This window comes from Crotalus tigris, unplaced genomic scaffold (genome assembly GCF_016545835.1).
Source record: "Crotalus tigris isolate CLP2741 ecotype Arizona unplaced genomic scaffold, ASM1654583v1 scf7180000024317.942107, whole genome shotgun sequence".
Lineage (NCBI taxonomy): Eukaryota > Metazoa > Chordata > Lepidosauria > Squamata > Viperidae > Crotalus > Crotalus tigris.
In genome coordinates, this window is record NW_024100489.1 from 649,621 (window position 1) to 664,667 (window position 15,047).

Below are 15,047 nucleotides of genomic sequence, written 5' to 3' on the forward strand. Positions count from 1 at the left end.
CACCCAAAGCCTCCCCCGACCCACTAAGTTACCTCATTCTCCCTCCCCTTGGGGTCTCCACAATTGCTCTCCCCCCCCCCCGCATCCTGCCGCACCAGGTCACTTACCATGTGAAGATCTGCCCTCTCCAGCCTGTTTCTTTGCCTGTTCCCAGTAAACAGTGAGAGCAGAGGGAGAGCAGGACAAGCGTGACCCGCTTGGCTTCTCTGACTTACTGGGCTGCCTGCCTGCTTCAGGAAAGGCCTCTGCCAGTAAAAAGGAGGCCAGAGGCAGCACGCACAATGCCCTGTGGCTCTGTTTTGGCTGGCACAGTTCTTCAGGAAAAACCTTTGCTGGCAAAAAGGAGGCCGGAGGCAGTGTGTGCAATGCCCTGCAGTTCCGTTTGTACTGGCAGAGGCCTTCTGAGGCAGTTTTTGCAATGGAGCCCCAGGCTCTTTTTCCCTGGCAGAGCCATGGGGTGACACATGTGTCAATTTGGGGCTCCATTCTTGGTGGCAGAGGCTTTTTGCAAAGATGGCAAAAGTCTTTGCAAATGGAGGGAAGGCTTCAATGTTTCATGCCTTCCCTCCACTTGCAAATCTACCACAGATCTCATCCAGGCCTCTGATTCATGTGATCTTCTGGTACTTTAGGTCTCCACTTTCTGCGAATGCACCAAAAGCCTGACGCAGCAAAACAGATCAAGAAAGCAAAGGCTCACATGGTGAGCATCATCCACATGCCTAGTGCCTATGGAGACCCGGGGGGGGGGGAATAGCCAGGGTGAATGTTACAGTGCCTCTGCAGTCGTTTGTAAGGATAAATGACTGCCATGGTGCTGCAATATTCGTAATTTCAGGACTTGTTTGTAAATACTAGGGGGTACTTTTTGCCTAACTTCGAACGTTCGCTAAGGGAACGTTCATAACTTGGGGATTACTTCTATATACATTTTCCAAATAAGTTTCAGAAAACCAATAAAAAAGAAATCAGTTAAAAATATAAGTGAGAAATGTAACAGCCTGCTGAGTAGCGACTACTACTACACTTAGATCAGGGCTTTTCAACCTTTTTACCCATTGTACCACTTTTAGGATATGGCAACATCCGAGTACCACCAGTCACCTAGCAAGGTGTCAAAAATTTGATGACCCCCCCCAAAAGGAAAAAAGTGATAAAGTACAGGTAGTCCTCGACTTACAACAGTTCGCTTAGTGACTCTTCAAAGTTACAATGGCACTGAAAAAAGTGCCCCCCCAAGCCACAGCCGAGCAAGACACCTGCCTGCCCATCTGGTGGCACTCTTCCTCCTGTCTGAGGTTTTCATTGTTGTGAGCATTTCTGTTGAGGATTGGCAGTGGGGGTGGGGTGAGGGGGTGTTTTGTTTTTATTCCTCCCATCCACTGAGTGGTTGCAGCAGGTTTTGGCCACTTCACATGACCCTGGGACACTGTGACCATCATAAATATGAATCAATTGCCAAGCATCTGAATGTAAATCATATGACCCTGGAGATGCTGCACATTCCAGCTGATCGGCGCTTCTTCTGGGCTCAGCAGAAGCACCAGGATCCGTGCAACTTTCCAGCTGATTGGTGCTTCTTCAGGGCTCAGCAGAAGTGCCAGGATCAGCACCAAGCTCCAGCTGGAGCCTGGTGCTGATCCTGGCGCTTCTACTGAGCCCTGACAGCCCTGCAGCTCCAGCCATCTCTCACTCAGGCTAGTGCGGTGCTGCTACTGGCTCAGCTCATTCCCCTCCCCCGCTACCACTTTTCTAGGATGGTCACCTACCACCTGCCAGGTGCCAATGTACCACAGTGTACCCGTACCACTGGTTGAAAAGCCCTGACTTAGATGATGTGAAGGCAGAAGAAACCAACCCCAAATTAAAAAAACAAAGCATGTAACTTTATATGTTAAATATCTAAATATAGCAAAATATTACAAATAGGTTAATTTCCTGTTTAAAAAAAGTATAGCCAAATTTAAAAAGGTCCTTAGTATTTCATTTTCCTACTCATATGCTCCAAAATCAGACCTTCTTTCATACACCAGCTTGGTCTTTTTTTTTTTTTTTTTTGCTTAAAAAAAAAAGGCCCTAGGCCGGGCAGAGCCACCAACTGGTTAGTGCACATAAGAAAGTGGCCAATGTGCAAGAGAAGGCCCTGCTGCAGTGGCACAAAAGAAGACAGCATAAAAAAAGCCTTAAATGGGTAGAATAGTTTCTCATAATTCTATGGGCAGGCCTGGGCTGCACGTAGGTGGACAGCCAAAAAGGTAAATAAGTGAAAAATAGGTGGATAGTGAGTTGAAGTTGATTCTTTCTGCAAGAATCTGGATAGATCATCACCAAACAATCATGTGGCACTCATGTGGGATTAACTCAATGTTCACTTAATGACCATATGATGGAATTGCAAGTTCCAATTAGGGTCATTGAGGATTATTTATAATTCAATTCAGATCAAACCATAACTAGTGTATTATAACAAACATTTACAAACTTCTTTATATCTAGAATTATACTTCAGATTATTTTGAGTGCATTTGTTGTTGTTGATGATGATGATGATGGTGGTGGTGATGGTGGTGGAAGGAACCTCGGAGGTCATCTAGTCCAACCCCCTGCTCAGGCAGGAAAGCCTATACCATTTCAGATAAATGGCTGTCCAGTCTCTTCTTAAAAACTTCCAGTGTTGGAGCATTCACAACTTCTGGAGGCAGGTTGTTCCACTGATTAATTGTTCTAACTGTCAGAAAATTTCTCCTTAGTTCTAGGTTGCTTCTCTCTTTGGTTAGTTTCCATCCATTGCTTCTTGTCTTGCCTTCAGGTGCTTTGGAGAATAGCTTGACTCTCTCTTCTTTGTGGCAACCCCTGAGATATTGGAACACTGCTGTCAATGTTCCACCCCTCGTTCTTCTCTTTATAAAACTAGACATACCCAATTCCAGCAACCGTTCCTTGTATGTTTTAGCCTCCAGTCCCCTAATAATCTTTGTTGCTTTTCTCTGTACTCTTTCTAGAGTCTCAACGTCTTTTTTACATTGTGGTGACCATTGTGGAATTCCACGTGTGGCATTACCAAAGCATTATAAAGAAGTATTAACACTTCACGTGATCTTGATTCTATCCCTCTGTTAATGCAGACTAGTATTGTGTTGGTTTTTTTGGCAGCTGCAGCACACTGCTGGCTCATATTTAAGTGATTGTCCACTAGGACCCTGAGATCCCTCTTACAGTTACTACTATTGAGCAAGGTACCACCTATACTATACCAGTGCATTTGGTTTTTCTTGCCTAAATGTAGAATCTTACTTTTTTCACCACTGAATTTCATTTTGTTAGATAGCGCCCAATGTTCCAGTCTATCAAGATCCTTCTGTATCTTAAGCCTTCTGGAGTGTTGGCTATTCCTGCCAGCTTGGTATCATCTGCTAAATCATTGATGAAGATGTTGAACAGCACTGGGCCCAGAACAGAGCCCTGAAGCACCCCACTACACACTTCTCTCCATGTAGATGCAGTTCCACTGAGGACCAAAACACTGAGTACAGTCGGTCAGCCAGCTAAGAATCCATCTAGTGCTGAAGCTGTCTAACCCACATTTTTCTATCTTATCAAGTAGTAGGTTGTGGTCTACTTTATCAAATGCCTTACTGAAGTCCAAGTAAATTATATCCACAGCATTCCTCTGGTCTACTAATTTTGTCACTTGGCCAAAGAATGCAATAAAATTTGTCTGGCATTATCTGTTTTTGACAAACCCATGTTGGCTTTTGGTAATGACTTGGTTTGCCTCTAGGTGTTCGCTGATTCATTGCTTGATTATCTTTTCCAGAATCTTCCCAGGGATTGAGGTCAGGCTGATAGGTCTGTAGTTTCCTGGATCCATTTTTTCCCCTTTTTTGAAGATGGAAATTACAGTATATCAGCTCTTTTCCAGTCCTCTGGTAATTCCCCAGCGCTCCAGGATCTTTGAAAGATATAGTTCAGTGGTTCTGAAATCACATCTGCCAGTTCCTTTAGAACCTTGGGGTGTAATCCATCTAGTCCTGGTGATTAGAATTCATTTAGGGTGGACAGGTGCTCACTTACCATTTTCTTGCCTATCTTAACTTGTGTTTCTAATCTGTTTTTTACGGTACTGTTTTTGATAGGTTGGACTGTTTTTTCCCTTTGTGTAAAGACAGATGCAAAAAACGAGTTAAATAGTTCTGCTTTCTCCCTGTTGCTTGTCACCTTCTTGCCACTTTCTCCCACTAACAGACCAATCATTTATATTTTGTTAGGTGAAACAGAGAAGCTCTCAACAATATTGGTGGTATTCCAAGACACCTTGTTCATTCATATCTCAGACTGGGCAACTTTGAACTAATGGTCTCTTTTGGCCAGCTTAGTTTACTGCACAGGATTCCAATGGGGCAAAAATAGAGAGCAAGGAACAACCATGATAGCGGATTGATATTTTGGAAGAAAAGATAAAATTAAAAAAACATATATCTAACATTTCTAAACATATTAAAGTGTTTAGTCTATTATCTGAAAAAGTGCATAAAAATAGATGGCCAAAATATCTCTAAGAATTTATTTTCAATTAACCTATTCCTTTACTCTTCTCTTCTGCTGTAATTTTCAGCAGAAGAGTAATACATTCCAAAATATTTCCTTCCACTGTGATATCTTATAAAGATGCAAAGTTTCTGTTTCAGCTTTAGAATGAAGACAATCAAACTATTCATATTTTTAAAGATCTTTTGTTTAAGAACTGTATCAGCCAACTTTTAAAATTCTTGCTGTTCACAGGAATGCCTGCCTGACAATTGAATCTTTATTTGTTAATATTAGGTCATCAATGTTCCATAGATATCTAGAGTGATTGGAACCTAATAAAGTCAATAAGATATCAATAAATTGTCTCAAGGATAGTAGTCCATTATATCTCTTTCTTGATGGAAACTTTGTAACATTACAATAGCAGTAACAGATGTAACATTACAGGGTAAACGTGCAAAAACATCCTTACTTCCATACTTCACAATTTGTGACACTAATAAAATCATGTACTTTAAAGCACAGCTTTTTGATTATGTACCATCAGATCATTTTCAATCTTAGTCATCCCATAGAATTTAAACAAAATCTCTGGACAAAAATCCCAAGCATAGAAGACAACTAAGTATCTTGGGGCGGGTGATCTGTTGTCTGTTTATTTTATGTATTTACTAATTAATGATTCCTAATATGAATTATTAAATGAATATACTTTTAGAATATGCAACATAGAATTAAAGAAACAATCACATTTCTTAAAAGGAATTTAGAACCATTATTGCACCCAAAATGCATTACATATACATTCTTTTTGGTCAACAGAGAACAAATATATATTTATATTAATATATATTTAATTCTGTGATTTAAAGAAAATACATAAACTATTAAAAGTGGATTGTCACTCAAATAATGTATAAATGGCTATAACATATTTAATAAAAATATGTTTTTTTAAAAAATGACACAGTGAAAATAATAATACAATATATATTTATTGAAATATGCAATGAATCTATCTATTTTAAGCAAATATATATTGTACATTTAGAAAAGAAACGGGAATTATCAACTTTTTCTTTTGAAGGGCTGAAAATTATAAAGGTCAGACATTTCCAAAATGTCAGTATGTGTGATTGGAGTAAGAATGCCACTCAATGAAAAATAATTTAATTTTATTTCAATAACAAATATTATTTAAAACACTGTCTCCTTCAAAACCCTTTCTGTCTCCTTCAATAGACTTGCAGGCCCTCTGCCAGCAATATTTCTTTCAAGGAAGTTACACCTACAAGATCATGAGCCAAGTCCAGAGCTCAACTGAGATAAACTTTTAGAAAATGTTACTTTGACCATTTCCAATGTTTATTATCGTTTTGTTCCTTTATCATGTTTCTGTACATTAATGTAGAGTTTATTTACATATTACAACAGAGTCAAAAGTGATCCCCAGTATTAAGTTTTTAGAAACAAACTTAAAACTTCTTAGGGACCCATGAGGCCATATTTTTGGCAAGAAGTCTCAGCTTTGTATTATTTCTCCAGGCCTTATCTTGATTCAGCCTTCCAAGATTGGTAAAATGAGATTGTTAGGGGCAATATGCTGATTCCGTAAACAGCTTAGAGATGGCTCTAAAGCTCTATGTATATGTATTATTGTTATTGCTATATCCATGCACTGAGGAAAATCTCTCAATGGCTGTACCTGGAAAAGTGGTAATTAATGGTTGTATGGACTCAATAAATTCAAATAATTTTGAGGTTCCCATTCTGGAATAGAGCTTCATTTCTATAACAAAAATGTGATTTTTTTTAACAGGATGTGACCCCCCTATAAGCAAATTATTTATGAATAAGGTGTCAATCGAAGCCTATACATTTTCTCCCTATTGGAAACATACAGAAAAATAAAGAATAGAAAAATTCTATAATTTGAAGATTAAATGTTCCTATTCATTTTTCTGTCCATATACACATGCAGCTAAGAAGCTGTTTGTGAACTGATTAAACAATATTAACATGTGCCACACATTTAATCCGTTAACAAGAAACAGGACATCCGTCTCATTCACTGGCTTCTTTAGGGTTAGGATTAGTCAGAGTCCTATTTGCACAACTGAGCTATGATCACCAAGGTATGGATAGGTATCACTACACCCACTTGTAGGCAGCATCAGCAGGTGTATGCAGTTGCAGATGCTGATGAAATCAGAATATCCAGCTCCAAATTAAGGCAAGTCCAGGACATTATCCTAAAAAAAACCCCAGCGCTATTACATATTCAAGTTGACTACATAAAAAGAGAGGAATTTCTTACAACTGATCTGAGGCTACAAAATACTAGATTATGGAGAAAAAAAATACTGGACTATGGATGAAAAATACTTGTAAGGTGATTGTTTTGTAGGCTGTTGTCATTATTATCAGACAGAGGAAAGATAGATCAGTTCCTTCTACGCTGATATTATTAGAAACCTATATACATGTTCCTTCTCAGGGCATATAAATTAATTGTTAATACAAGGCTGCTATAGTCCTTTGTGTAACAAATGTGTAAAGATATCAATCTACACTAAATAAGTTGGATGTATCACCAAACTATATCCTGTAATTATATAAATAAATGCAAACAAGCATTTCTATTCATAGCTGGATGTCTACAGTAGAATTTCAAACGGTGAATTCCAAACTGATAAACATTTGAATCTGGGTTTAATTTAATTTAACTAAATAAAAGAGATTTTCATAAGAGCCTTTCCAGTGCATATTTCACCTTAGATTTCCTTACTGTTGTGTGGCATTGCTTTCAGTTTCTTCTTTTCATTACATTGAAAACTTGCTAACGCTATTATCTATGCAGATTGCAAGTAAACATCTGTCAAGGGAGGAAAGTTGGGAAAGAAGGCTATGTATAAATAAAAGACCTACCACCAGTGCTTTTTTTCTAAAAAAAAAAAAAAAAAAACCAGGTGCTAGAACTCACACACATCATACAACCCACCTTGCCTACCCTACAAGGTTCCATCCAAAAAAGGTGCCGGAACTCCGTTCTGGGCGTTCTATGAGAAAAAAAGCCCTGCCTACCACTATCACTGGATCTATTTCAAATTTCATACATTACCTGCATTTTGAAAGGAATGTAGGATATATTCCAGCTTATTACATGAGCAATCCTTAAGTATTGTAGATACACTGAAACTTGAGCAGCTGAACAGAAGAACACACCCACAGTTGCAAGCAGTGTTTAATATTAACAGGAGCTAGGATGGAATTTATGAACATTCTGTAAAAGCATTTACAAGTAGTTCTCAACTTATGACAGCAATTGTGACCAGTTATTAACTGACACACTTGGTTTTGACTTTTTTGCCACAGCTATTAAGCAAATCATTGCAACTAAGTGAATGATGCAGTCCTTAAGTGAATCCCACTTTCCTCATTGACTTTGCTTGTCAGAAACCAGTTGGGTGATAGTGCTCACATGACCTTGGGATGATGCAACTTTTCTAAATTCAAACTGGTTGCCAATTTTGATCATGTGACCATGACAATGCTGTGATAGTTGTAAGTGCGCGACTGGTTGTAATCTTTTTCTTCCATTTTCAAATGGTTACTAAACAAATGATTAAGTAGTGTATTACATTTTCTTAACAAGCTTGAATCTCTCTGAAGGCATTATAGCTTAACACAACTACTTCACATAAAATGGTTGGAAAAACATTTAAATTCTCTACAGCATAAAGCTATGATTAATGTAACAGCTTGTGTTGGGCTGAACCCCCACTGATGTTGCTAGGACTCAGAATAAAAAAGTGTGTAAATTGTTTGTTAATCCAATTTATATAACCACCCATCTCCCCCAAAGGGGATTCTGGGTGGTGCACATCAATTAAAACTTTAAAGGCTGAAACCTCAGCAATTTTTTGGGAGTCGCAGATCAACAGAACCACACTGTTTACAAACTGGTTTAAATTTATGCCAACATGGAGAGGCAGAAACAGAATCAGAAACACTTATTTACATAGATAATCAGACTTGTTCATATTGTGGTTAGAAGTTCTGAAACTACAGAGAAAACTGCTAGCTTTTCAACTGACATCTGTAAAACTCACTCTGCTTTGCCCGATAAAACAGTTGCAGAAACCCCCCCCCCCCAATCAAAATACAAGAAGTTAATAAGCAAGAAAAAATCTAGATGTCAAAAAGCAAGTGCTGCCGGGGTGCACAAGATATGGGAAAGTTGAAAAACCAAACGAACAATGAGACTGCATTTTCACAGGGATGGCACAGCTGGCAACATCCTTTGGGGCTGTGCCCAGGGGAAGAAGAGCGGTGACAACATCTCCTGTTGCCTTGATTCTTAGTTCATGACTTCCAAGCGAAGGGACGCCCCACAATTCTGTTGCACCACACCTGCTCAACAGAGTGCAGCCTTCTGAACTAAGAAGCCTCGACCCTCCGATCCCTCAGGGAAGGAAGGGGACCCTTTCAAGTCAGTCAAGCCTCGAGAACCGAGTGGGTGGTCACAGAGCGGCGCGCGCAAAGGGGCGGGGGGGCTAGACTACGTTTCACTCTCGGGTTCTTTGTTTTTCATTGGCTGAAGCCTAGCCTCACTCACCCACAGTAGCCAAGGTCTCCAGGTCCTCAAGTCTATAAGCGGGGGAATCCGATGCCGCCGAGCCTCGGATAGCTGGACCCGAAGAACAAATGGGCTGGGGTTCGCCGGTCCCTGCTCCCTCGCAGCCAACGGGGCTTCGGGCTCCTACTTTAGCTCGCACGGAGCTCAAAGTCTCCATATGAAGCGAAAGGTAGTAAGGCTCCTCCTTTCAGGACAAACTTGGGAATCTCCGGAGGCGGCCTAGATTCTTTCTCCTTTCAGCAGCTGCAGAGGTCCCGAGTCGGGGCTACTCCTTGGTTCCTTCTCTTAACAGAGCGACTGCTGGCGCTCCGCATCGCGGCAAAGCGCAGCTTCCTTCCTGCAGGGCTTCTGGTTTGCTCTGGGTGTAAGTAAGCGCGCGGGCGCGTCTCAGAGAAAAATCGCCGACGCTACTGGCTTCGCTCCTCTCGCGCTTCCCGCCGGCGCCTCAATGCAGACAATGGGTTTGCCGGGAGGACGTTGAGTCTCATTCGCCAGTCAGCCGGTTGCACGCGGGGACGAGAGGGGCGGGGTTTGGCTTCCTGCAGCTGCGGCAAGAACCCTGGAGTGGACGGGGAATAAAGGGGCTGGGAGGGGCTACTCGCCGGTCGAAATCCTTAGAAATCATTAATGGTGGGGGTAGGCGGAAGATGCTTGAATTTTTTGGAAAGTCATAAGAAATGTAACTGCTTCACCTGGGCGTAAAGGAGTTGCGTGCGAACAACATGAAGCGCTGCTGTTTGCAGAGACAGCTTCTGGTATTCAAGGAAGCGCCCTTTGGGATCATTTCCTCTATATGAGATAGTTAACATTGCAATAAGAAAAAAGGTATAAAAAAGTAGAAATGAAGGGAAAGATATAAAAGTATAAATAAGGGGCATCTGGTATCCTGCACAGCAGTTATAAGTATAATTATGTTTTAACGTTTCTCTAAAGTTCCACCGTGATTTTCTTTTTATGATCTATCTTCCTAAACAAATCACAAGTTCATTTTTTAAATTTTTATGCAGAAAGTCCATAAGGAGTTTCCAGTTTCAAGTCTGTCTCTTGACTCCTTTTGCACTGAAATTTAATTCTCGTTTGTTTCTGATGGGTTTCTCCTCCTGACCTGGAGTATATCCACTATTACAGAATCTCTTTTAGGTAACTCTATTGAAATAAATGGCATCATGTTGTGAAGGGCTAGATAGAATGCTGTCAGATAGAGGGACAAGACCATATTGATATGCATGAAGTAACATCAGAGGTGATCCTCTGGATAGCTGAATTAGACATCCAATTATGAGGTCACTGCCATACCCCCATAGAATTTTACCTATAATTTACCTATAGTTACAGGGATTTTGTATATATTGTATGTTTACTACTCTTCTGTGTTATGTTCTCATATGCTAATATTGAAAGAAAAATCATCATCAGGGTCCAGTCCAAGCCAGGAATAAATAAAATGAGGCTGCTTTTGAAAGAAGATTCTTGAAGAGCAGAACCACAACAGCATGTGGCTCTGGGGCTTTTGTGTTTGGAGTTGTTCCTGGTCCTGTGGCATGAACTTTGACCTGAGGTTCAGTGTGCCTTTTTTGTATTCTGATGATGGAGGGTTAATCCTATTATATCTTAAAGGTCAAGTCCTGATTTCCTGTGGCTGTGGCTGATGGCTATGTCCTGTGTTGGATTTTTAGGTGAGGGGTTGCTGGTTCTAGGGTTCTTTGTCTTTCTAATCCCATCAGCTTCAAGCTTGCTGAGTCCAGTCTTTCTGGAAGGATTATCAAATCTGCATTTCTACAGAGTTGGTTTCTGCTTGGGGCAGAATAACTTGGGATGTGGTGGTTTCTGCCTAAGATTTTCTCCATTATTCCTTTGGGGAAATGTAATATTCTATCTTTTTAATATTCCCCAAAATATTTCTTTCTCTGGGGGGGTGCTGTTTTCCTACAATGTGTTGAATCATACAATGAAGGAAAGAGCTGGGCTCACACAGTGTAAGATAGTAAGACAATTTGCTTTAGCTTAGTTTATTTATTAAGTCAACTAATATACCAAGAAGAAAAGTATTTAAACCAGTCATTGTTCAGAAAAGACTTTTCTTTGTATAACATCTTCTTGGCTCCGTGTATAAACCTAATTCCAAACTTCTTGTGCTTTTAAACAACTACCAGTCTCACTTATCAAAGTTTCTCTTAATATAGTTATTATTTATTATTTAGTGTAGGAAGACAGCACCCTCCCCCCAGAGAAAGAAATATTTTGGGGAATATTAAAAAGACAGAATATTATATTTCCCCAAAGGAATAATGGAGAAAAACTTAGGCAGAAACCACCACAACCCCAAGTCTCTCTGCCCCAAGCAGAAAGAACCAGCAACCCCTCACCCAAAAATCCAACACAGGATATAGCCATCAGCCCCAGACCTCGGACATAATAGTATTAACCCACCACCATCAGAATACAAAATGGGTACACTGAACCTCAGGTCATGCCACAGGAATAAGAACAACTCCAAACACAAAAGCCCAAGAAGTATAAAAACCCACCACTCCCAGCACCATGTGGTCAGCTGCCCCAGAGCCACATGCTGTTATGGTTCTACTTTTCAATAAATAACCTTTCAAAAGTAGCCTCCATTTTATTTATTCCTGGCTTGGACTGTACCCTGATGATGATTTTTCTTTCAACAACACTATGTTATAGAATGGTACAGGGACTCTGATTAAATGTGTCTTTTGAAAATTTTAAGGGTTGTGTTTCATGTTGCAATTTTTATCATTAGATTATGGTTTTAGAGTACTTTGTTACCTGCAATGAAATTGTATTGGAAGAGTGGCTTATGAAGTCTTAAAGGTATATAAAATGCTCAGAAACAAAAATGGCCCAAGAAATCTAATTATACTAACTCACTAAAAATATTATCCTGTGTACATTTCTTCAAAAATATGACTCCTGTGTAACAACATACATTTATATAAATACTAAAACAAGTATTTACAGTACAAAAGTAAGCACTAAAGTATTTACTAAATACTAAAGTAAATACTAAACATGTTTGTCATAACATTGTCTTCTGGGTGCATTCAAGATGCTGATCATTGCCTCTAAAGCCTTACATGGTAATCAGGAATTTCCTGTTTCCCATAGTGCTGCCCATCTGGTGTCCTCCATCAGTGTTGTTTGGGTTTCACAATTAATCAATGTCATCTAGTGGACCTTCTCTGTCATTACACTTGTTCCTTGGAGTTGCATCTCCCAGAGATTCTGTACCTTGCTTATCTCCGACAATATTTTTTTAAAAAAAAATTATTTTTCCTCCATGCTTTGGGACAGAGTAATTGCACAGGCTCTTTTAAACCATGGAGTCATGTGAAAGCATGACATGTTACTCCATTGTTGGTTTTATATAAGGCTATTTTTATATAAGGCCTTATTTTTTTATATAAGGCTATTTTTTAAACTTTGTGAAATTACCCAGAGTCATGTTGCAATTGGTGGCCTAGAAAGGCTAAATATTGAACATTTAAGCAGTGCTGGTACACAGTGATATGTATTTATTAGAGCAGTCCACTCAGAATGCTATGACTTTGATATATTTAGAAAAAAGGTTTTACTTATGAAACTTTACATAGAACACATCGATGTGAGTTCTACTTCCTTCTGCTACCTAAGCAATTTATAACAGACTTGTCCATTATCTTATGCTTAGTATTTGTGACATTGCCATATTGTGACATAGTGAGTAGTCTCCTACCCACTAGATGTTTCCAAAAGCTTAGTTTTTCATATACACTACTGATTGTTTAGAGCAGGGGTAGTCAACCTTGGCTCTTTTATGACTCGTGGACTTCAACTCCCAGAATTCTGGAAGTTGAAGTCCACGAGTCATAAAAGAGCCAAGGTTGACTACCCCTGGTTTAGAGTAATGCAAAATTCCATACCATTCATTTTCCCTGGAGGGAGGGGGGGAATGGTTGTCTTCTCTCCAGTCCATGTTTTCAATACCTGTCACATGCATATGTCATTTGCAAAACAACCAATGAACCACAATACTTGAATCATAATTAAACTACTTAGCTATGCAGATATCATTCTTTCTATACTGATATTCCCATTGATAGCTATGAAAGATGCATGATATGTGATGAATTATGCAGGCAACTACTTTTTACAATGGCTATAACTTGTTTTATGTCACAGTAATAGTGAAATAGGTGACAAGGGGCATTATTTATTCTACTACTGTTTTCATACCAGTTGAATAACCAAAATAATTTTGTTTGTCCCTGTTTCATACTAAAGAGGAAAAAAAATCTAAAAAGTCTAGCATTTTATTCTGTAGAAGTGCTTTTGGAAAATGTAGACATATTAGATAAAAACCCAGTCTAGGCTAATCCTAAATTCTTGTTTCAGCTGAAAGCAAAATATCCTACAACGTTGCATATTTGATAGAAAAGGGATCCATAAAATTTCCATTTGAAAGTTTAGGCCAATAGATCGAAAGTTATTTGTAAAGATCTGTTTACTTTGGCCTCTTGAACAACTTTCCTTTTATAGGTTTAAATAACAATACCAACTGTATTTAAGTTGATATATATTTTCTCACGTTCTACAGATCCATCTAGGGAGCCAGAGTTATATAACTATCTTTTTCCCTTTTATAATAAAATAGCACAGGTGTTAGGACAATTTTTGTCACAATCAATGTAAAGTCTCTAAGAAAGCGTCATTGTCTCCCTGTTAAGAAAAATCGGGAATATTCTAAGTTTTCTGATTTCTTCTTTCAGAGACTTTCAGACCCAGTGTTGATGGTGATGGTGTAATAATAATTAAAATGTCTTCAAAAAGGCCTTGGTAAATAAAATAATTTGTAGTTGCCTAAGCAAGGCGGTAATTAAGTAAATTGTGAACAATCTTACAGCCTTTTTGCCATGGTTGTTAAGCAAATTACCATAGTTGTTAAGTGAATCTAGCTTTTCCTGTTGATTTTCTTTGTTAGAAGCCATCGTAGAAGGTTGCAAATAGTAATCATATGACCCCAGATGTTGCAACTATCATAAATATATTCCATTTGCCAAGTGCCTGAATTTCATAAGTGACATAAATGGGAGGACTGGTTGTAAATAATCTTTTTCATTGCTTTCAACAGTCACTAAGTGATTGGTTGTAAGTCAAGGACTTGCAGTATCTACTTTGTATTTAAACTGGTTAGTTTTAATAGATTAAATGAGAGCCCACTATAAGTAATTTATTGAATAAAGTCCGAAGTTCTTATAAATTACCTCATACTATAAGGACAATTTCACATTTTTTCATAGAATAAGAGATGGTAATGTGTATTAGGTGGGAATTAGAACTATCACTCCATAAATCATCATAATAGGACTTAATCATAGAAAAAGCTTGAACGAAGGTTACTGGCCTAGAAAAAGAAAGACAAGATGAATTTGCAACTGATTTGTCAGAATCTAATTATATTTCATCTCTAGTTATCGACTATGGAAAACCCCATTTCTGCCCTCTCTGGATTCTGTCATATGATGAAGGGGAAGGGGGGTGAACAAAGGGGTTTTATGGCCCTCACTTCCTTCGGTACAACTTCAAAGGGATTGAATTGGATAACACCAAAAGGACTAAAGCATAACAATGGGGCCATCAGCTTTCATCTACTCCTCTCTGAAGTCTCCCTTCCACCGGCAATGAGGAAAAAGGGGGTGGAAATGTAACGCCTGGGATTGTCGCTGGAAAGATGGTGGGGTGGGGCTGCTGGGGACCCCTTAAAACCTTGAACCGTAGGGCTTGGGCCCCAGTCCTGTCTAGAATGCCTGCAACTATTTTCTCTTAATAAAGGATGTCTGTTGGAAGAGATATTCCAAGAGTTCTGTCTTCCTAAGTT

At 39.1% G+C, this 15,047-nt stretch overlaps 1 protein-coding gene across 2 annotated transcripts in view; it reads right to left on the bottom strand.

The window, feature by feature from the left end:
* PRKX (protein kinase X-linked) overlaps positions 1–9,666 on the bottom strand; it is a 151,802-nt gene extending 142,136 nt beyond the window's left edge. For both annotated transcript variants that reach the window (XM_039325156.1, XM_039325155.1), the window contains exon 1: positions 9,149–9,666. In XM_039325156.1, the coding sequence (XP_039181090.1) occupies positions 9,149–9,326 (178 nt within the window). In that variant the 5' untranslated portion in view covers positions 9,327–9,666. The remainder of the gene's footprint in view (positions 1–9,148) is intronic.
* Positions 9,667–15,047: the final 5,381 nt, after the last annotated feature.